This window comes from Blennius ocellaris, assembly GCF_963422515.1.
Source record: "Blennius ocellaris genome assembly, chromosome: 14".
NCBI classification, from domain to species: domain Eukaryota; kingdom Metazoa; phylum Chordata; class Actinopteri; order Blenniiformes; family Blenniidae; genus Blennius; species Blennius ocellaris.
This window is the reverse complement of record NC_137663.1, coordinates 6,273,680-6,296,102: the sequence shown is the minus strand read 5'-3', so window position 1 is coordinate 6,296,102 and position 22,423 is coordinate 6,273,680. Positions and strand designations below refer to the sequence as shown.

At 47.7% G+C, this 22,423-nt stretch overlaps 2 protein-coding genes across 2 annotated transcripts; both read left to right on the top strand.

Annotated features, from left to right (window-relative positions):
- Positions 1-2,868: 2,868 nt before the first annotated feature.
- On the top strand, positions 2,869-6,689 carry pwwp2a (PWWP domain containing 2A). Its single transcript, XM_080509297.1, has 2 exons — positions 2,869-3,745; positions 4,709-6,689. The coding sequence occupies exons 1-2, from the start codon at positions 2,883-2,885 to the stop codon at positions 6,633-6,635; spliced, it is 2,790 nt and encodes a 929-aa protein (XP_080365423.1). The 5' UTR covers positions 2,869-2,882; the 3' UTR covers positions 6,636-6,689.
- Positions 6,690-10,813: 4,124 nt separating this feature from the next.
- Positions 10,814-18,027, top strand: slc23a1 (solute carrier family 23 member 1; the record flags this gene model as incomplete). The annotated part of the gene is made up of 13 exons (XM_080508495.1): positions 10,814-10,831; positions 11,247-11,420; positions 11,537-11,694; positions 11,766-11,854; positions 12,077-12,150; positions 12,283-12,458; positions 14,038-14,158; positions 14,227-14,383; positions 15,390-15,537; positions 15,616-15,721; positions 15,948-16,077; positions 16,162-16,305; positions 17,672-18,027. The coding sequence occupies 13 exons, from the start codon at positions 10,814-10,816 to the stop codon at positions 18,025-18,027; spliced, it is 1,851 nt and encodes a 616-aa protein (XP_080364621.1).
- Between the last annotated feature and the right edge of the window lie 4,396 nt (positions 18,028-22,423).

Sequence of the window (22,423 nt, the reverse complement as noted above, 5' to 3'; positions counted from 1 at the left end):
TATTTTCTTATTAGGAAATCTGAAATTTACGAGGTTTCCCGGTTCAAAATTGAGCGGCTGTACGATCTCAAGTGACGTTTAAGACTAGCGCCCCCACACTTTAATGGTGAGGACTGGAACTGCATGCAGGCCAACAACTTTATTAGAGTAAAAGAGTGATGATTCGGACTCATGCACAAATAAAAATAGCCCAATTTTATTATTATTATTATTATTATTATTATTATTATTTTTATTATTAATAATAATGATTATGATAATAATATCTTTATTTGTATTGCATGTTTTTAAACCTTGTTACAAAGTGCTTTTACATTAAAACCACAATAAAAGGACAATAATAAAATAAAATACAGAGATCACAAGGAAAAAAGGAAAAACAACTAAAGGAATTCAATTTATAAAAGCCTTGTGATAGAAGAGAGTTTTAAGACCACACTTAAAGCAGATTAATGAGTTTGCCTGCATGAGCTCCTGTGGCAGGACGTTCCAGAGCCGAGGATCCTGTACAGCAAAGGCTCCGTCACCCTTAGTAACGAGCCCAGTTTTTGGAGCCATTAGTGGGCCCCTGCCAGAGGATCTCAGACAGTGGTCTGACTTATACAGAGTTAGCAGATCTCGGAGGAGCCAGACCATTGAAGGCTTTAAAAACAAGTAGTTAAATTTTAAAATCTATTCTATAGCTGTCAGGAAGCCAGTGAAGTGCAGAGAGGGTTGGTGAAATGTGGTCACTCCTCCTGGTGAATGTTAAAAATCTGGCAGCCGCGTTCTGCACCACCTGCAGGCTTTGGACACTGCGCTTACTGATACCCGAATAAAGGACATTACAGTAATCCAGCCTCGATGAGATGGAGGCATGAATGACTTTCTCCAGATCTGCTGAGGAGAGGAATGACCGGATGTTGGCGAGCCGCCTCAGTTGCACAAAGCAAGATTGGACCACCTTGATCACCTGACAGTCAAAAGACAATTTGAAGTCAAATATGACGTATAGATTGCGGGCCTTTTTTTTCGCACATTGCTGGATGGGCTTCCCAGACTGTAGCAGAGGCTGTCAAAATCACTTGAACTAAAACTACCACTGGAAGGGGCAATTAAAAGGATTTTGTTTTTTGAGAAATTTAATGATAAAAAAAAAAAAAAATTCTGTCATCCAGCTGTTTACGCTTACCAAGCAGGAAAGGATGGAGGAAGTGTCTGTGGTGCTCGGCTTTATCTGAAAATCTAGTTGAGTGTTGTCCGCATAGAAGTGGAAATTGACATCAAGGCTACGCAAAATATCTCCAAGGGGAAGCGTGTGTAAAGAAAATAAGAGGGGGATGAGAGAATTTGACACATGATCATGACAAAACTTCAAACAAACAAAAAGGAAATGCACAGGAAACAAACTGCATTTTAACAATATTTTAGAGACCCCAGCCCACATTTCACAAATCATGTTTTAAGGGGGGGCCTGTCTCATTAAGATGGGCTGAGCCCCCAGACTCTCAAAAGAACCCATAAGAACTTTTTCTCTCTTCCAATATTTTCAGAAATACATTTGGTGCATTCAGGGGCATCACGTAAATCTGCCTGCTGACATGTTAACGGCATGTGGGACTCGTACAGTAGAGATGTTACATGCTAAACATGATTATAACTAATATATATATATATATACATATAATAATATGACTAATAGTCATTCACGAGCTGGAACATGCATGCGCAGCACAAGTTTCGGCAGTGCAGCACCGACTTTGGCCAGGATGGTTGGAACAGCTGAACTAAATTTGTTCAGCCAGAAGAAGGTGGATGAAGAAATTGTCATTTTGTTTGGCAAGACCCGAGAGTGCCGAACTTTCTTCTCGATCTTATTGAATCTCAGTCGTCTTACATGATTATCTATCAGATTTCATTAGATTTTATACTGGAACCAATGTATGGATCAAGGTTGTTTTGTTTGTTTTTTTTGCTGTGCCGGCTAAATCGTCATCTGGTCAGCGCCTAATTTCCCCTAATCTGGGTTGTTCGCAGAAATTAAATCTTTTTTTTTTTTAATTAATATTAAAACCCTAATCATCAATTCTATTGATAGTCTGTCATTAATAATATGACCAGTAAACAATGATGTTTAAAATGGCCTATCAGAAAGGAGAGGGGATATGATTCTTCCTGAGCATGTACAACAATGAGAAGGACACTTATTAACCAGAGGCCAGAGAAAAACGTTTGATTCTGTCGCTCATATATTGGCTGGTCCAGGCTAAAGACAACATTGCTACTTGCTCCATCGTTGGACAACTCTCACTGTATCCACCTTATTAGGTGGATAAGTGTCTGGTTTTTAATTTTCATGATCTCATATCCTGTGACGTTTTGATCAAAATGAACAGTGTCATGTCCAGAAATGTGTGTTTGTTGCCAGAGGACAATGCTATGGTTCAAAATCAGACGAAAGGCCGCACCTTTAAAAGCCTGAGGTTCTAATCTACACTTTCAGGTGAGTAAGGAGGAATGACAATAGGGGAACCATAGTGTTCCCCTATTGTTCCCCTACATGGAACGTGGTTTGGATGAACACCTGAAATTCGGCCATATATATATATATAACTCGGTTGATCAGCTGCGTTATGATTGGTCGCTGATCAGCGGTGTTTTGATTGGTCACTGAACAGCTGTGTGTTGAGCTTTGCTGGTTGTGTTGTTTTGTTTCTTGTCGGACGCCATCTGGCGGCCACTTGAATGAAGTAAGCCATCTGACAGAATCAGCCAATCACGGACAGCACAGCAGAGCGTTTCTTTTGATTGACAGAGCATCTGACCAATCACAGTGCGGCTGCGCAGTTGGCCGCCTGGTGGGGGGCGGGACAATGTGATGCTGGGTAGCACAGCGGAAGAAAATGGCGGCCGTGGCTGCAGAGCCAGGAGCTGCGGCGGTTCCGATAACAACAACAGCGGCGACGGACGACGACGACGGCCCGCTAGAGTCCGGGCCGGAATGCAAGGGGCTGCCGGTAGTCGCACCGGTGCCGGATGATCGGTGGGAATCAGGCCCGGCCGTGGAGCAGGAGGATGAACGGGACGGGGAGGCCCGCCATGTCGGGCCAGAGCTGGAGCCCACGGCGGGAAAAGCACCGCCCGAGAGCCCCGTTACCGACGACCCGGTGAGCATCCTGTCGATAGACCGGACTGTGGACCGGTTCGCCCCCGGGACGCTGGGCGACCCGGAGGGCGGCGGGAACGTGTCCGTGCAGGAGTCGTACCGCAGTCTCCCCCCGGACCCGCAGCCCTCCGCCGTCTTCCTGCACTCCTTCCCGGCGCCTCCGCCCGTCACCGAAGCCGGCCTGTCTCTGGACGAACCGGCCGAGCCCACCACCAACGTCACCACAGACCGGGACCGGGGCTACACGGCCCTGGTGCAAGCAGAACTCCGTCCCGCGGAGGACGCGGTGTCGGACGGTACCGCGGACCGTCTGTCGGTCCCGGACGGACCGGATCCGGACCAGGGCTACGGACAGAAATCAGCGGGAGCCTCGGAACCGACGTCCCCGTCCAGCCGGTCTCCGAAGAAGCGGCAGGTGTCGGAGGCGGCCGGGGAGGCCTCCTCGTCCTCGGGGCCAGAGACCGGCTTGCCGCTGCAGGACCTGAGCCCCGGCTCCGAGGTCCGGGTTTCCCTGGACCACGTCATCGATGACGCGCTGGTGGTGTCGTTCCGGGTCGGGGACCGGGTCTTCTCCGGGGTCCTGATGGACGTTTCACGAAGGTACAACTTCGACCACATTCTTCACAGCCGATTTGTTGACGCGACACGTGACGTCATAGAAGCGCCTCCAGAACCGGGTTCACCTGAGAAACACCTGAAACTGACTTCAACACAAACACGTGCTTCTGTTTGTTCATCAGGCCTGAAAAAACGTCCAGATAATCTGTAAAAATGCCAGTTACTTTACAATATTCTGAACGCGTTGTCGTTATATGAGTTTATAAAGACGCCAGCAGCCAGGTGAACTATGAATAACACGTGATTATAGTATAAGGAGTAATTTCTTCAAAAATGATCAAAAGTGTGCTTAACTACTGTTTACCTCCGCATTGGAACTAGTTAGAACTGTAAACCAGTGTCGCACCACCTTCCATCCAGATTAAAAGCAGCTTCAACATTTTTGAAACCAACCTCAAACCGGATTACGAAGGTTGTCATTTTAGTTGAGTTAATGTAAACTAAACATTCTGCCAGTATCATACTAACTCAACCAACTCTCCGCCAGCTGCTAACCAACCCCATAACCAGTTTTAAAGCAGTTTCAAACCCGTTTTACTACCTTGAAAACCATTTTGAAACCAGTCTAAAAGTGAGCTGGGAGTCACAATAACTAGTTTATTAATATGATTTTACGACGAGCTTACAAACTAGTTTATAAGTGGCTTATAAATGACTACAAATCTAGTTTATAGCCCAAAACTAGCTTGTAAACCAGTTATAAAGTAGTACATACACCACTAGTCTATATCCAGTTATGAAGTAGTTTGTGAATCAATTAAAAACGGATTCTTAACCCAGTGAAGGATGAGTTTAAAAACCATTTCAAACCTGCTTTCTAACAGTCCCTGGTTCCACTCACTTCACCTCACCTGACTCTACCAGGAGACGCTTGACTCCCCAAGGTTCTCATGGTGTGTGTGTGTGTGTGTGTGCGTGTGCGTGTGCGTGTGCGCGTGTGTGCAGGTTCGGCCCGTACGGTATTCCCATCACGGTGTTTCCCCGACGTGACGACAGGAGTCGACCTGCCGTCTCCCTGCAGCTGCTGACCAACGACGCCCCGTCCACGGAGCAGGAGGAGGACTCGGCCACGCCCCTGCCGCCCGCCCACCCCCGGACCGCCAAGCCGCCGCCTCTGTTTCAGGAGGGGGCGGCGTACCCCCCTCCTCTGTTCATCAGGGACACCTACAACCAGGCCTTACCTCAGCCGCCGCCGCGCAAAATCAAGCGGCCGAAGCGGCGATATCGCTGTGAGGAGCCCACCTCCATCATGAACGCCATCAAGCTCCGCCCCCGCCAGGTGCTCTGCGACAAATGCAAAGGGGTGGTGGCGCCCGCCGGGCAGCGGGAGGCGCGGCGGGGCCCAGTGGACCTGCGGGGGGAGGAAGCGTCTCGGCGGCGGAAGCCGGCCGACGGACCGATTTCCGCCGAGGTCAAACGCCTGCGGAGCGACGACAGGGTAGGACGCGCCGCCGCAGACCGCCGCTCGTCGTCAGGGATGCGAGTGTCGTCGTCGTCGTCGTCATCTTCCTCCCGCCGCATCCTGAGGGACGTGGCGTCCTCCGCGCCCTCCGCCTCCTCCAGCCGCGTGCGCCTCGGGCTGAGCTCGAAGAAGGTTCTGGCTAAAGGGTCTGCGGCGGAGCGCTCCAAGGTTCTCAAGAAGCTGACGAGGAGCTCTCAGCCGCCGCCGCCGCCGCCGCCGCATCGCCAGTCCAAAGACCAGGATCAAAACCAGAACAAGAGTCAGAACCAGGACCGCACCAAGGCTGTGACTCGGGCCGCCGCCCTGCAGAACCACAACCAGAAGGTCCACTTCACCCGTCGCCTGCAGCACCTCAGCGCCGCCCCTGCCGGCTCCACCTCCCACGCCACGCTCCCGCCCAGAATGCGTCTCAAACCTCAAAGGTATCGTACCGATGACAGTCAGGCACCATGCTCCTCCTCCTCCTCCTCCTCCCCCTCCCCCTCCCCCTCACCCTCCCCCTCCCCCTCTTCCCCACCCAAACAGCCCATTCGCTCCTCGCCCCCTAAAGCAACACTAAGCCCCGCCCCCACGTCAGAACCGGTCTCCTCCACACCGCCACCCCCGACACCAGCTCCCTCGTTGGAGCCCCCCTCCTCCTGTGCAGTCGCTGCTGCCATGGAGACGCTGAAGCCCCGCCTACCTGAGGAGGGGGAGGTGGTTCAGGCAGGAGGCGGAGGTGATTGGCAGGTGGGGCCTCCACCTCCTCCTCCTTCCTCCTCCTCCTCCTCGGACTCCTCTCACTCAGAGTGCAGCTCCACAGAGACCTTTGACCCCCCGCCTGGCGTCCCGCCCCCCTCCCCTCCCCCCCCTTCAGCTCCTCCCCCTCCCTCCTCGTTAGTGCCTCACTGCCCCTCCTCCGCTGCTCAGGACCCGCCCCCTCCCAAGGTGGACAGCGAGGAGACGTCGGCCGGCGGCGAGGAAGAGGAGGAGGGCGGCGACCCTAAGAGGCGGCGGAAGTCTTCCACGTCCTCCTCCTCCTCCTCGACGTCGTCGTCGTCGTCCTCCGTCTTCTCCAAGTCCGTGTCCAAGTGTCCGCTGCCCGACGGCCGCACCGTGTGCGTCGGCGACATCGTCTGGGCAAAGATCTACGGCTTCCCCTGGTGGCCGGCGCGCGTGCTGGCCATCACGGTGGCGCGGCGCGGCGACACCGGGCTGGCGGTGCGGCAGGAGGCGCGCGTCTCGTGGTTCGGCTCGCCCACCACGTCCTTCCTGCCGCTCGCCCAGCTGTCGCCGTTCCTCGAGACCTTCCAGTCGCGCTTCGACCGCAAGAGGAAGGGGCCGTACCGCCGCGCCATCGCCGAGGCTGCCAGCGCCGCCAAGCAGCTGACGCCCGAAGTCCGAGCGCTGCTCACACAGTTCGAGACGTAACATCGGCTTCCTCCGGCCCCGCCCCCCCCCCCCTCGCCCCCCCTCCCCCCCCCCCCCACACACACACACACACATACACATGCCCCGCCCCTACCGGGAGGTGGGAGGAGCTGTGCCCTCAGACTGACGCCGTTCTGCAGAAATTCATTTTTTTTATTTTATTATTATTATTTTTTTAAATACCGACCGGAGGGTGGGCTTCCCGGGGGGGGGCGGGGCTTGTTATCAACAGAGGTCGTCGGCATCAGCAGGTGCCGTCACGGCAACCCTCCAAAAGACAACGCCACGTCTGAAACCAGGAACAATCAGTCTTGACGTCGGTGTTCTCCGATGGCGTTTGAGCCTCAGTGGCGCCGGAGGCTAATACGACGAGTGGCAACGGCATCGCGTTGCCGTTTTTCCCACGCAGCTCTTCGGTGACACCCGGGCGAGAGGCTTCGGGGTTTTTGGCTCGCTTGACGGTTCAACCTGCTGATGAGCCGACGACCACCGGCTGAAAAAAATGTACCTTTCGGTTCAGTTTTGTTTCCGTTTTTTTTTTTTTTTTTTTTTTCTTTTTTAAAAAGAAACTGTGAACACAAAGTGTCGTCCGGGCGGAGGCCCGGGCTCCCAAACACGGTCTGGAGGTGAGTGAGAGCGGCCCGGGCCACAGGGGAGGACAGGTAGGACACACTGACTGTTAGACAGACAGCTGCTGTGCCCTCTCACGGTTGTGATGATGATGATGATGATGACGATGATGATAATGATAATGATGATGATGATGAAGCTGGAGTCTCTTTTTACCGTCTGTTTGCAGATCAGAGATTCTGACCTCTAGTCGAGCTATGTACATGTTTTTTTTTTTTTTTTCTCCTGTTTGAAATCTCTGAATAAACTCTCAAACTTCTCTCTGAGTCCTCGTCCTCGTCATTTGAACCTGTCTTCTCTTCCTCTCGCGGTCTCGAGCTGGACTCTGCCACTGCAGGTCTCAGATCTTCTCACCTGCAAACAGATGTTCGGTAAACAAGAGCTCTCCAGAGCTGGCCAATCAGCCGATTCCACATTTAAAACGGTGACTCGGCTGATTCCACGTCCAGAACTTGCTGCTGATTCAGCATCCAAAACTGTGACTTGGCTGCTTTTTTGCGTCACAATGCAACTGATCTTCCTGTCGTCGTCATGGCGACAGGTCCTTCAGTGCACACCTGAGATTGAAATGAAGTGATTTCATTTTTTTTTTTTTTTCTGATCAGTTGGTTTCCTGTGGCGAATTATTTACTGTTTGTTGGTTTGTTTTGCTGAGCGTCACTCGGACCGTCGACAAACCAGATTCACGAGTACCGATTTACAAGTCCTACATAATCCTACATTTTCTCTCTCTCTGCAGCTCCACGTTGAAGAGTTGCTGACAGAACCCCGCGCAGGGATTGGCTGATAGGCCGTGGGCGGGGCCAGAGCCCCTTGGATGAGGTCGCATAGACATAATCAATTATTTAAGTGAAGAGTATATATTTATAAGAAGAGTACAGATGTATTTGGCAGGGTGTTTCCGTGGATACCAGGTTTGAATCAGTGGCATAGCGTTTCTTAATTTTGGGGGTTTTTTCCCCGGGGGTCCTCCAATCACGGAGTGACGGGCGGCCTCAGTTTGACCAGTCACGTCACAGGCAGCCAATCACAGACGAAGCTCCGGAAGACGCATTCGGCCTGGCTTAGCTCAAAGAGCAGCGAGGCGGCGCCGCTGGCTTGCTCTCGCTCGGGTGGGGAAGCGCAAACGCGCACCACCGGGGCCCGGAATCCAGGCTGGCTGCTCATCCCGATCACGCTGGAGACGGTCAGCCTCCCGCCAGCTGGACGCTCACACCACAACCAAACTGGAATCATGTGATCAGCTGTGCAGAGAGGGAGACTTTGGATCGGTGGGGCAGTTCAAGATTAAACTGTGTCTCCACGGGTCGTGAGACGTTGGAGTGATTGCTGACAACAGACATTAATGGGACAAACGGAACGTAAAGGAGAAAAAAAAAACCATAGAATGACTTGCATCTTTAATCACTGGTTTGTTTCCAAAGTTCATGAAATTGATCAATAAATCACCTGCAACTGAAACTTTTCTCTTTCTACGGCTGAAAACCGCCTGAAGTGATTTAATCGTCTGGTCTGTAGCAGTTTGGCCTGAACCAAACCTGAACCCGTTAGGTGTGGACGTGTCAGGTTCAGCTTGGTCCCAACTCACTCAGACTGGTTTGATTTGATCCAAACTGGTTTGATTTGATCTAAACTGGTTTGATTTGATCCAAACTGGTTTGATTTGATCTAAACTGGTTTGATTTGATCCAAACTGGTTTGATTTGATCTAAACTGGTTTGATTTGATCCAAACTGGTTTGATTTGATCCAAACTGGTTTGATTTGATCCAAACTGGTTTGATTTGATCCAAACTGGTTTGATTTTATCTAAACTGGTTTGATTTGATCTAACCTGGTTTGATTTGATCCAAACTGGTTTGATCTGATCTAAACTGGTTTGATTTGATCCAAACTGGTTTGATTTGATCTAAACTGGTTTGATTTGATCTAACCTGGTTTGATATAAACAGATTTGTTTCTATCCAAACTGGTTTGATTTGATCTAAACTGGTTTGATTTGATCCAAACTGGTTTGATCTGATCTAAACTGGTTTGATTTGATCCAAACTGGTTTGATCTGATCTAAACTGGTTTGATTTGATCCAAACTGGTTTGATTTGATCTAAACTGGCTTGGTTTGATCTGAACAGATTTGATTCGATCCAAACTGGTTTTGTTTGATCTAAACAGATTTGATTTGATCCAAACTCTTGATTTGATTCAAACTGGTTTGATTTGATCCAAACTGGTTTGATTTGGTCTAAACTGGTTTGATCTAAACAGATTTGATCCGTTCCAAACTGGTTTTATTTGATCTAAACAAATTTGATTCGATCCAAACTGGTTTGATTTGATCTAAACTGGCTTGATTTGATCCAAACTGGTTTGATTTTATCTAAACTGGCTTGATTTTATCCAAACTGGTTTGATTTGATCTAATCTGGTTTGATTTGATCCAAACTGGTTTGATCTGATCTAAACTGGTTTGATTTGATCCAAACTGGTTTGATTTGATCTAAACTGGCTTGATTTGATCCAAACTGGTTTGATATAAACATAATTTATTCGATCCAAACTGGTTTTATTTGATCTAAACAGATTTGATTCGTTCCAAACTGGTTTTATTTGATCTAAACAGATTTGATTCAATCCAAACTGGTTTGATTTGATCTAAACTGGTTTGATTTGATCCAAACTGGTTTGATTTGATCTAAACAGGCTTGATTTAATCCAAGCAGGTTTGATGTGATTCAAACTGGTTTGATGTAATCTAAACTGGCTTAATTTGATCTAAACTGGTTTGATTTGATCTAAACTGGCTTGATTTGGTCTGAAATGACCCAAACCAGTTTGATCAGGTTATGAACTGACCCAAGCCAGTCTGATTTGGCCTGACCTGATTAAACCGCTTTGACCAGGTCTGAAGTGTTGGCGACGGTTTTCCACAGATGCTTCATTATTGTCTTTGAAAGTTGAGCCTGATTCTGACTGTAACATTGTGACGACGCAATAAAAAGGCTGCATGCGTGAACCAGTCCGTGGTGATCATTCGGTCCTGACAGCAACAAACCGACAAACGGGATGACGGGAACGCGTGGCCATTTTACTGGTGACTGTACCGGTGATCATCAGTTCCTGTTCCAGAGGTCAGCGATTAATAACTGCTGAGCCAGCGCGACACACCTGGACAGGTGAGCCTGCTCACGTGCCGCTGGGCCATTTTACTGACGGCTCCCGCTTCTCCGAGGCCTGACCTACTTTATATGAGCTACTTTAAACAGTTTTTTTATCTGCGGCCTGTCAGATCTCTGAACTCCAGTGTACAATAATTATCCCAGCAGAAGTGCAGCGCTACCGCTGTCTATTGACCTCTCGTCTATCGTGTTCTCACAAACTTTAAATGGAGGTTAATAATCTGTAATCTGTCGTCTCGGTTATTCCTCTGGACTTCAACCTGAGGCTCTCTCTCTCTCTCTCTCTCTCTCTCTCTCTCTGTCTCTCTCTCTCTCTGCCCCCCTCGCTGTGTTTTACTTGATCATCCGCAGCAGTGTGACTGCAGCCGGCGAAATGGAGGGAAGCTCTCAGGTAACACCACTGACTTTCTTTTATCCCTTTTATATCTGGAATTGAATTGTCACATAGACACATTAATTTCAGGAGTGTTTATGGGCACATATTGTTTAGTTTTTTTTAATGAGAGTGATATTTTACAAGTGTTCACAGACAGTGATGGTTTTTCTGAAGTACGCCAGGGCCCATGGTTTCTGCCGGTTCACAGCCACGTGTCTTAAGTAGAGATTGATTTTTTTGTTTCTATTCTTACAATGTTTCAATGAGACATTCTACCCGAAAGCATTAAACCCACAAGTTCTTTGTACTCTGATGTTGAGAGACATTGTTGTTGAGTTCTTTCCCTTTTAAAAAAAACATGAATTGTTGCACAAGAGCCGCATCCAAAAAGCTGTTCAGCGTCATGAAGAGACGCGTTCTCTCCCATCAGAGGAAGAATCACTTTACGGAGCAGCAAAGCGACAAGACTGACGAGGCCAACGCTCCAATGGGGGACGACGGACCAAATAAACTGCCGCCCAAAGGGCAGGAGGCAGGATCAGACATGATATACACCATCGAAGATGTCCCCCCCTGGTACCTTTGTATCCTGCTGGGCCTGCAGGTAAACCTGGGATTATACCACGTCACACTGATACTATTGGGTTTTTTAAAACCGGGATTAGTAAGTTTAATGGAGACTCGTGGGCAAAAAGAGCTGAGGTCTCGTTCCTCCCGCAGCATTACCTGACGTGTTTCAGCGGCACGGTGGCCGTCCCCTTCCTGCTGGCCGAGGCCATGTGCGTCGGCCGAGACCAGACCACTGTCAGCCAGCTCATAGGGACCATCTTCACCACCGTGGGCGTCACCACGCTCATCCAGACCACCGTGGGAGTCAGGTGAGGCGCGAGGGGGGGAGCGTTGATGTGGGGTCAACAACGAGGCTGACATCATGTGTTTCTGTGTTCAGACTTCCTCTCTTTCAGGCGAGCGCCTTCGCTTTCTTGATTCCAGCCCAGGCTATTCTCGGTCTGGATAGGTGGAAGTGTCCCCCTGATGGTGAGAGAGAGAGAGAGAGAGAGAGAGAGAGAGAGAGAGAGAGAGAGAGAGAGAGAGAGAGAGAGAGAGAGAGAGAGAGAGAGAGAGAGAGAGAGAGAGAGAGAGAGAGAGAGAGAGAGAGAGAGAGAGAGAGAGAGAGAGAGAGAGAGAGAGAGAGAGAGAGAGAGAGATGTTTTATTTGGTCACATTAACAACATGTGTGTTGGGTTGTTTGTGTGCCAGAGGAGATTTATGGAAACTGGACTCTTCCACTGAACACGGCGCACGTCTGGCAGCCTCGCATGAGGGAGGTCAGTGTGTGTGTGTGTGTGTGTGTGTGAGTGTGAGTGTGTGTTGCATGTGTGTGTGAGAGAGTTCGTACATGTCAAGTCGGGCCTTTTCAGAGTGTTTGCTTTTGTTTGTTTGTTTGTTTCTTTGTTCAGATACAGGGGGCCATCCTCATCTCCAGCCTGGTGGAGGTGGTCATCGGCCTGTGTGGGCTGCCCGGCCTGCTGCTGGAGTACATCGGCCCGCTCACCATCACGCCGACCGTCTCACTGATTGGGCTTTCTGTGTTCGCCACTGCCGGAGAGAGAGCCGGGTCCCACTGGGGGCTGTCAGCACTGTGAGGCACCGCAACACACCTGAACTCACTGCAACCTGCCTCAACACACACATGGACACTTGCCGTCTCAACTGTCTCACCTGAGAACGCAACTAATGTCAATTGAAGCAACCTTCATTCACTTGAACACAACTGCTTCCACAGTATGTCACATGAGCACGCCTCGATTCACCCCAACATAAGTTAAGAGACCTGAGTACATGGAAAGAGACACTCAAACACCAGAGGCCTGTACCACGGCGCTGGACTTCCTCTTATCAAGATAACTTCCAGGATTAACTCTGGGTTTTCAGCACTACGACGCTCGTTCACTTCTCATCAGGATTAATCACCATGGTAACATACTGAATGTTAAAACTGCTCTGGAGCAGGTTATGTTCTTGATAAGAGCTCTGCCTCCTGACCAATCAGATCTCTTGGAAAAGGACCCACCCATTGTTAAATGATGGTGATTGGTGGTCGGGTTCAGCGCTGAGCTGCAGCGGAGATGAGATGAGAAATGAATTTAGAGTGATCTTGTTGACATAATCAAATAAATCCTGTCTCTGAGGCTTTGAAGGAGGTTTTTGTTCTCGACTTGTTCCAAGTCTGTTTTCCTCCACGAGGGTTGATCTGGAACAATGAGGTTAATGATCTCACCTGACACAACTGCACAAACAGGAATTTATGGAGCGCAGAAAAACCCGTGACGTCACGGAGATTCATTCATATTCCAGCACAAAAAACTCACACAAGAGAAACTCAGCCTCAAAACTACTGGAAGGAAAATGTAAACTAGCAGAAGAGCAGGAGGAAGTTCATCCTGAAATGTTTCTGCTGGAATAAAGTGAGAGTGAGTGACCACAGTGCCGTCCGTTCATATTGCCTGATGAATTATCATGGTCTAATCTCATGAAGTCACACATTAACCAGTCAGGGATGTTCAGGCTTTGGCTGCAGCAGCAGAGTTGCTTTTAGCTGCTGGATGTGTTTGAATTCTTCACATTCTCAGAGAATAACTGCTCCTTCAGTCATCTGTGAACTGCTCTGCAGGGTTTCTCCCTGTGTGATTGGTCAGACGCTGCAAGCTCCGCCCCTTTCATGTGAACGTGCACACGTAGGTCTGGGTTGAACCAGAGAGTTGATGACCTGCTTGTTAGTAACGGTGGTCAGGAGCCAAAGTGTCTGGATCAGTTAAACCGGGAAACACAGATCCTGGATCTGTTGATCACAGTTCATAGTGCAGGACTCTGGTGACAAACAGAGGTGGTCAGAATGAACCTGAACACACCCAAACGCTGTCAAATTGACCCAAACAACACTTGAACACAACAGAACTGAGCTGACTACAGTCAAACATGCCTCAATAAACCTGAACGCAACTATAAACATATCTGAACACATATAAATAAAACCAAAACTTTAATTTAAGGTGTTGATATTTATGTGAACTAACAAGAATATAGAGAAACGTACCAAACCAGAGCAAACATGAGTTTACTACAGGAATACCAAAGTCCCAGTCACCGTCATTTCAACAATTCTTACCACACCAGCATCACCTGACCTCACCTGAGTCCCACTCTCTGACCCCCAACAGGTGTATTCTGCTGATTGTTTTGTTCGCTCAGTATTTGAGGACAACGTCCCTTCGAATTCCGTTCTACAGCAGAAAAAAAGGCCTGACGTCCACCAGGGTCCAAGTCTTCAAGATGTTTCCTGTAGGTGCAAAACACACAGAGACGACGACAGGGAGGTTCCACCTCTGACCTTTGAAACGTCCCCATAGATCATCCTCGCCATCATGCTGGTCTGGCTCGTCTCTTACATCCTCACGCTGACCGACATGCTGCCCAGTGACCCCGATCGATATGGACACAAAGGACGTACGGACGCCCGCGGAGACATCATGACCTCAGCACCCTGGTTCAGGGTTCCCTACCCCTGTAAGACTGCAGGCAATAAACAAGCCTCATTACTGTGATGATGATGATGATGATGATGATGATGATGATGATGATGATGATGATGATGACGATGACCATAACCACGACGATGATGATAATGATGACAATGATTATTATTATGATGATGATGAGGATGATGATGATGACAATGATTATGATGATGAAATTGATGATGATAATTATGATGGTGATGATGATGATAATTTTGATAATCATGATGATGAAGATGATGATCATGATGACAATGATTATTATGATGATGATAAGGATGATGATGATGGAGTTGATGATGACAATGATTATGATGATGATGATGACGACGACGACAACCATAACCATGACGATGATGATAATGATGACAATGATTATGATGATGATGATGATGATGATGATAATTATGATGGTGATGATGATGATGATAATTATGATAATCATGATGATGAAGATGATGATGACGATGACCATAACCACGACGGTGATGATAATGATGACAATGATTATTATGATGATGATGATGATGATGATGATGATGATGGAGTTGATGATGATAATGATAATGATGACAATGATTATGATGATGATGATGAGGGTGATCATGATGAAGTTGATGATGAGGACGCTGATGATGATAATCATGATGATGAAGATGATGATCATGATGATGATCATGATGACAATGATTATTATGATGATGATGAGGATGATGATGATGGAGTTGATGATGACAATGATTATGATGATGATGAGTATGATGATGATGATGATGATGATGACGACGACGACGGCCATAACCATGATGATGATGATAATGATGACAATTATGATGATGATGATGATGATGACGACGACGACCATAACCATGACGATGATGATTATGATGACAATGATTAGTATGATGATGATGACGAAGTCCAATGACAATGATGATGGCAACAACCATGATGTGATGATGAGGATGAGCCTCTGTCTCTCTGCTCTCTGATAGGTCAGTGGGGGTTGCCAGTGGTTACGGTTCCCGGGGTGTTGGGGATGTTGAGCGCCACCTTCGCCGGCATCGTGGAGTCGATCGGAGATTACTACGCCTGTGCTCGTCTCTCCGGCGCCTCGCAGCCGCCCATCCACGCCATCAACAGGTGAGAGCGCGACGCTGTGAGCTCTGTTACGCCCCACAGCTTTTTGTTTGTGTTTGTTGATTTGTTTGTGTGTTTCAGGGGCATATTCACGGAGGGTGTCTGCTGCATCATAGCTGGTCTTTTAGGGACTGGAAATGGCTCCACTTCCTCCAGTCCAAATATTGGAGTCCTGGGCATTACCAAGGTAACTGGACTGCGTACAAGTTGGGACAGAGATTGCAAAAGAATTGAATAGTCATTTGATGGAGAAAAGAAAAACAGCAGGGACATGTGACATCTTGTGAGGTCAAACAGTCAGTCAGGTGCCTTCAGAAGTGTCGGAGACTGCACCGATTCAACAAGAACACTTCTCAGTAGCTCAGGACCTGCAGCCTTTCAGGTGTGTTTGATTTGTGGAACCGGTACTTCAGGTGGGCAGCAGGCGGGTGGTGCAATACGGAGCGGCCATCATGTTCCTGTTAGGAACCATCGGGAAGTTCACCGCTCTGTTCGCGTCGATACCAGATCCCATCCTTGGAGGGATGTTCTGCACACTGTTTGGTGAGTATTCAGTGTGCCGGTGATGTCACACTGATCCAGCTGTGCCGGTGATGTCACACTGATCCAGCTGTGCTGCTCTCTCAGGTATGATCACCGCTGTGGGTCTGTCCAACCTGCAGCTGGTCGATTTGAACTCGTCCAGAAACCTTTTTGTTCTGGGCTTCTCCATGTTCTTCGGTCTGACGCTGCCGGCGTTCCTGGACACACACCCTGACTCCATCAAGACAGGTGAGCCCACCTGTAAATAACTGTCTGCCAAATATAGAGCTGTCTGACATAGAGCTCAACAGATCCGACAATGAGAGTTCCAGATGTAACAGATCTGACTGATGTCACTCTGATAGTCGTGGGTCTGACAGAAAGATTGTGAAAGTTGTCCGTCTTCATTTGACGTACAGAGATCTGATGTAACAGTTGTAAGGTTGTAAATGTTGGAGATGCTAGTGAAATGGTTGCAGACCCAACACTTCTATATCTAAGCATTGTTGATTTCTCGTATGTAGATGAAACTGACATAGATCCAAGAAGTGCAGATCGAAATGATTATGATCGAGGAAATGAATCATTCATTTAAAATTAAATATAGTTTTAGAATTTAAAGAGGTCAGATTATCCAGATTTTGAACACGAGTCGCTTGGTCCAAAAACATTGTATTCATAGTTTATTGCTCCAAATCCAGCTCCTCCTTGATTTTGCTCCATTAGAATATCAAATTATAGGAGCTGCATTCAGAATCTGCTGTGTCTGTGTGAGCTGGACTGGCTCCGCCCACACACGCCCATCAATGAGAAAGAGGAGGAAGTACTTCCTCTCGTGGTGCCATGTGCCAGAGCAGAGCTGCCTGATTGTGGGAGGAGTCAAAGGGGGAGGAGCCTACCTTGATTTTGATTGGCTGAACCCCCGATGACACTATATAGGGTTTGATTTCTGATTGGCTGGTTGGAGCAACACACTTTTTAAAGCCTGGAACAAGCCAGGGAGAGAGAGGACACACTTTCTACACTTCTGGGGCGTCGGTCCTGGTATGGAGACACATAATACTGTTGGAAAACCATTAGAAAGTTAATTCTGCATAATATCACCCCAAATGTCTGGAATATATGAGCTTGCACAGTAGGCAGAAGGAGAAAAGGTGGCAGCGTCTCAGCAAGTTGAATCAGTCAAAAGGGAAAGACAGAGAGTTACATAGAATATGGCTTCATAGAAGCAGTGGACAAAGGTAGAGGTAAATGCATTGTTTGTGGTGGGAGCTTGAGACTGTTAGCTGAAGGGCAGCAGACCACCAACCACTCTGAGACGGTGTCTTAACCCAAAGAGTTTCTCCTCAGAATGACAGAATATCGCAGAGATGCTGGATTTCACAATTTCTTGTGTTAAACTAATCATGTTTTATTAATCCCCTTGGCTAAATTCCAGTTTTCTGCATTGACCACATAATGGTGCTCCTGGGATATGGTGGGGGGGGTAAAGGGTCCTGCTCATGGGGATCCAACCTGTGAGCTTGGGATCAGAAGTCCACCTCTCTAACCTCGAGGCCAGCACTGCCCCGATTAGGTCCCTGGGACTTCCCCCTGATCTGTGCTGTTTTTACAGGAGTGGCCGAGTTGGATCAGATCCTGACCGTTCTTCTGTCCACCGAAATGTTTGTTGGGGGTTTTCTGGCTTTTTGCCTGGACAACACCATCCCAGGCACCAGACGGGAGCGAGGGCTCATCGAGTGGACCTCGGCATCCTCACCTTCCTCCTCCCTGTCCCCCTCCTCCTACGACCTTCCTCTCGGCATGGGCCTGATCAGAAGGACCGCCTGGCTCAAACGATTTCCCATCAGCCCCTCCTTCACGGGCTTCCGGAGATCGGAGGACCCGCTCCCTCCAGCAGGGGAGGTGTGCGAGGAGGGAGCCGGCGAAGGAGAGGACGGAGATGATGACCTGCCCAGCACCAAGGTGTGATGTGACGCCCTTTGCGGCGTTAACAGCCGCACCTCACCAAAGACTGACCGAGCAGAATTCATGACTGATGATTAGTAACATGTCCTTTTCCAATCATATGCACTATGTAAAATTCATCTTTTAGTCTGTACAGTGTACTCAGTAGTTTATATTGTGTATGTAGTGTTTGTTATGTAAACTTTTCTATGAAGCATCTAGACTGTTTTATGTATTAAATGGAGAGTATCATAAAATATATAAACTGATGTCAAATCTCCCATTTCTGGATAAACTGAACGACTCTTTCGATGACTTTCAACGTCAGATAATCAGCACAAACCCACTTTGAAGCGTCTCTGACTTCCCTGTACCAATAGTTGAAGTCTGGGCTGAACAAGCCAGCACTACTGGTTCTGAACACGGCAGGAAAACCTCTTCGGTTGGGCCCAACTTTCAACAGTGACAATACACAACATGATTCTTTGCTGTCAGCGTAATGTCAACCACCTTCACTACCACCACGCCCCCCCCCTCCCTCCTGCAATGGCGATGGACACAAAACCCTCTTCCCTCCCGGTTGTCAAATTATGACTAATGAACTCGACTAATCTAATCCGTATGAATCTAATTATTACACTTTGAATGATAAAATTCAGAAAGACATAACACCCCGGTTAACATTAATCTTGGACTTCAGTTCAAGGATACAGGCGATAAAAATGAATGTAGGCTATTATATCTCTTCCTCTCACTCCCTGTGAGGATCCCAGAAACCCAGTTCTCCGCATGGAACAAATTAATCTAGATTTATTTGGGCAGGCGCTAAACCAAGGATTAACCTCAAAACAGTCCAGTTAGATAAAGAAAGAACGAGGAGGTTGTTGCATGACTTTAAACTACTACTATGCTATACTATACAGTTTTTTATTGGTGTTCTCCGTCACACACACACACACACACACACACACACACACACACACACACACACACACACACACACACACACACACACACACACACACACACACACACACACACACACTTTGGGAAGAACTATTTTAGAGCAAGTAGGTTTTAATAACAAACATTTAACATGTTTCAATGGTGGTCTTCCGCCTTCGCCGGTAACATGAGCTGATAAAAGTAGGTTTTAAAAACCAACCAGCTTGAAAGGATGAAAACAGTGTGAACAAGCAAAAGACAGAATGACCTTCATTGAACAAAGCTCAAACTTCACAACAATGCGTTTCAATCAAATCAGTGCAAAGCAGATCATACAGTGTCATTTCACATAATTGAGTCCAAACCATTGATGGAGAAGCTCCACCGGTTGATGTCACGAGCTCAGTGATTAAAGTGTTCCATCCTCTAGCACAGTGTTTTTCAACCTTTTTTGAGCCAAGGCACACTTTTTTGTTTGGAAAAATCTGGAGGCACACCACCACCCGGAAATGTTAAAATGTGAAACTCTGTAGCCTCTATTAACAATATAAAGTTATTCTCATCAATGCTTTATCAACAGGAATCAAATAAATACAGAAAAAAGTATTTCCCAATTTCTTTTTTTTATTTTTACTCCGTCAGTGTGAAACCTGGACCTGATGGATGAACACAGAGCTGATATCCTGGTAACATTCTTCCTTTTCTAAAACTTCTCCATCACTGTCACTGACACAGTACTTTGATACAAGATGGTAGCAGGAGGTGGAGATTAACCACACTGACGTCTGTTAAGTTTCATTTCACCAGCAACGTTCTGTGCTGCCATCTAGTGGTGAAGAGTATTGTAGCATCACGGAGTTGGTCGCTGCAGGGCATGATGGGAGTTCAGGTTATGTGTTGCCGGAGGTTATTGAGGGTTATTGTTGGGGTTGTTGTGTGTGTTGATTTGTGCTTGTGTTGTGTTTTTGTTCCTCGGTTCAGATAGTTAATTATTTCGTCTACCGGTAGTTTGGTTTGGTTTGTTGGATGTTGGTGTGCAACCATGAGTGAGAAATGTGTTGTGTGGAGTCTGATCCTGTTATGAAGTTCTGGTTGCGTGTGTTCATGTCAAAATAAAAGCCTCTGATGTTCAGCTGGCAGAATAGAACCTTGACTCAGAACAATTCTTCTGTGGTGCTCGCCACAGTATTTATACATCTGCACACTGCACTCATACCTAACAGTGCCTGTGAGAGAAAATGTTCTTTTAGAAAAAATGTGTAATTGGGTGATTTTCCATGGTACAATATCTCGCTACAGTGGTTGAAAAACACTGCTCCAGCACTTTATAATAACATCCTCTATGATCTAATAATTTATTGCCACCGGTGAGTTCTCTGTGAGAATGTGTTCCGGGAGGAGACTCACACTTTAAAGAAACATAACCTGCAGCGAAGGGACAATCATGAGCAGTAAGGGTTTGTACAGTGAACTAATGCAATTTAATATTCATTTTTAGCTACTGCACTTTATTCCAATCTGATTTAAAAAATTGTCATTTTAACTATGTGTTAAATCGGTTTTAGGTGTTTTAAATCTGAGGGTGTGATGTGTGCTGCGGACCTCTTGGCCAGGTCATGCTAGAAGAGATCTCCCTCTCAACGGGGTTTAAATGAATGTGAATGAAATCCTGAAATCAACACAATCAGTCAGGGTCATGTTCAATTAGACATGGATGATGCTCTCACACACAACGAATGTAAGAATGTCCTGTTTAAAAGTCTGAACATGGTCGTAATGGTTTTCTCCAATTTCCACAGAAATTGAAGAAAACCATCTTTGTTGAAGTCTAAGTTACAGGCTCTGACAAACCAAAGAAATCTTGTTGGACCAGTCAGACGGTAAGAGTCATTCCGGTAACATTGATTCCTGATTACACTGAATACACACACACACACACACACACACACACACACACACACACACACACACACACACACACACACACACACACACACACACACACACACACACACACACACACACACACACACACACAGAGAACCCTGAAAGGCCAACATTATTCTATCCTGGGGCTCTGCCACCCAGACTCGGACAGCTCCTGGAACGGGGTCATGAACCCACCCTAGGAGAAAGTCTACAAGGAGGCGTGGCTCCCGTCCAAACATCAGGAAGAAGGGAGACTCTTCAGTGTTCTGATGAGGTGTGGACCTGTAGCAAAACAGGACCTGGGGGAGACAGGAGACCAATCATGCTTCTGGGAGACCAGGAGTGTGCATAGGAGGTTGTGGAGGGTTCTGTTTAACCTCTCACCCTGCCTATTGCCTGCTGGATGGTACAGGGTGGTGCGGAATTTTGACACCTTGTACAGGCTGCAAAGATGTTGTACAAGGGAGCTCTCAAAACTCCTGCTCTGGTCTGAGTTAATGCGAATCAAACCCCCAGCCTATAAAACTACTCTTGGAACAGCACCCGGACCACAGTAGAAGCTTGTTGGTCCCAAGTGGAGACAGCCACTGTGTATTTGCTAAAAACGTTTACAAAGGCGTTCTTTAAGCTATTTTGCGAGACGGTGGGTTTATGGGCACAATTTCGTAGGGCTGGGATGCAGACGAATGGCCCATAAAACTATGAGGCACAAGGGCAGAGACTTTTGTGATTTGGCATCGCTCACACTCCTGGACCCACTGCTTTATGTTGTAGGTCATACTGAGTCAGTAAGAGTGCTCCAGGGCCAGTTAAGAGGTCACTTTAATGGCTTGGTTGTTATTGGTGCAGCTGCCTTAGGGTCTCCTCTTTAAGGACCACAGGCAAGAGCAGAGGCCTTCCTCATCCCTATCTGGGTGAAAGAGCCAGCGGTGGAGCACCCCCTCCTTCTTGACCAAACGGTTCCATGGATGCAGCAGTGCTAAAGCTGGTCTGGGGAGCTGCTGGAATTCAACCCGGGTGGACTGGACCCACCTTCTGCAAAACACTAAGATGGTCGCCAGAAGGGGATCAGCCTACTGCAAGGAGCAAAAGTCAGTGAGAGAATGACCTGGGAGGGCAAAGACCAGCGATTGTATTGCACAAGTAACTGGGTCTGGTCGTAAGCGGTCCAAGGCACAGCATGTTCGACCAAGCTGGCCCCTGAGGTGTACTAGTGGGAGAGTGCATCAGCATTACCATTGCTTCAGCCAGACCGATACCTCACCTCAAAGTCAAATGCTGCGAGCTGATCTGCCATCAGTGTTCCGTGGCCCCCAGTTTAGCAGTGTGGAGGTAGCTCAGCGGGTTATTATCTGTGAAAACTATGCATTTGTGTCCCAATAGAGATTCCCAGAACTTCTCCATCTTGGCCCAGTTAAGAGCCAGAAATTCCAGCTTCATGGAGCTGGAATTTTCCATGTTGTGTTCAGTGGGTCGGAGGGCTTGGTTGGCGTAGACCATTGGATGCACACCACCTTCCTAATTCTGGGAGAGGACAGCCATTGTG

Bases quoted from the DNA above. Each gene is read 5' to 3' on its own strand.
- pwwp2a (XM_080509297.1), top strand. From the start codon at position 2,883: ATGGCGGCCGTGGCTGCAGAGCCAGGAGCTGCGGCGGTTCCGATAACA. The intron at 3,746-4,708 runs GTACAACTTCGA...GCGTGTGTGCAG, and splicing joins CTGATGGACGTTTCACGAAG to GTTCGGCCCGTACGGTATTC.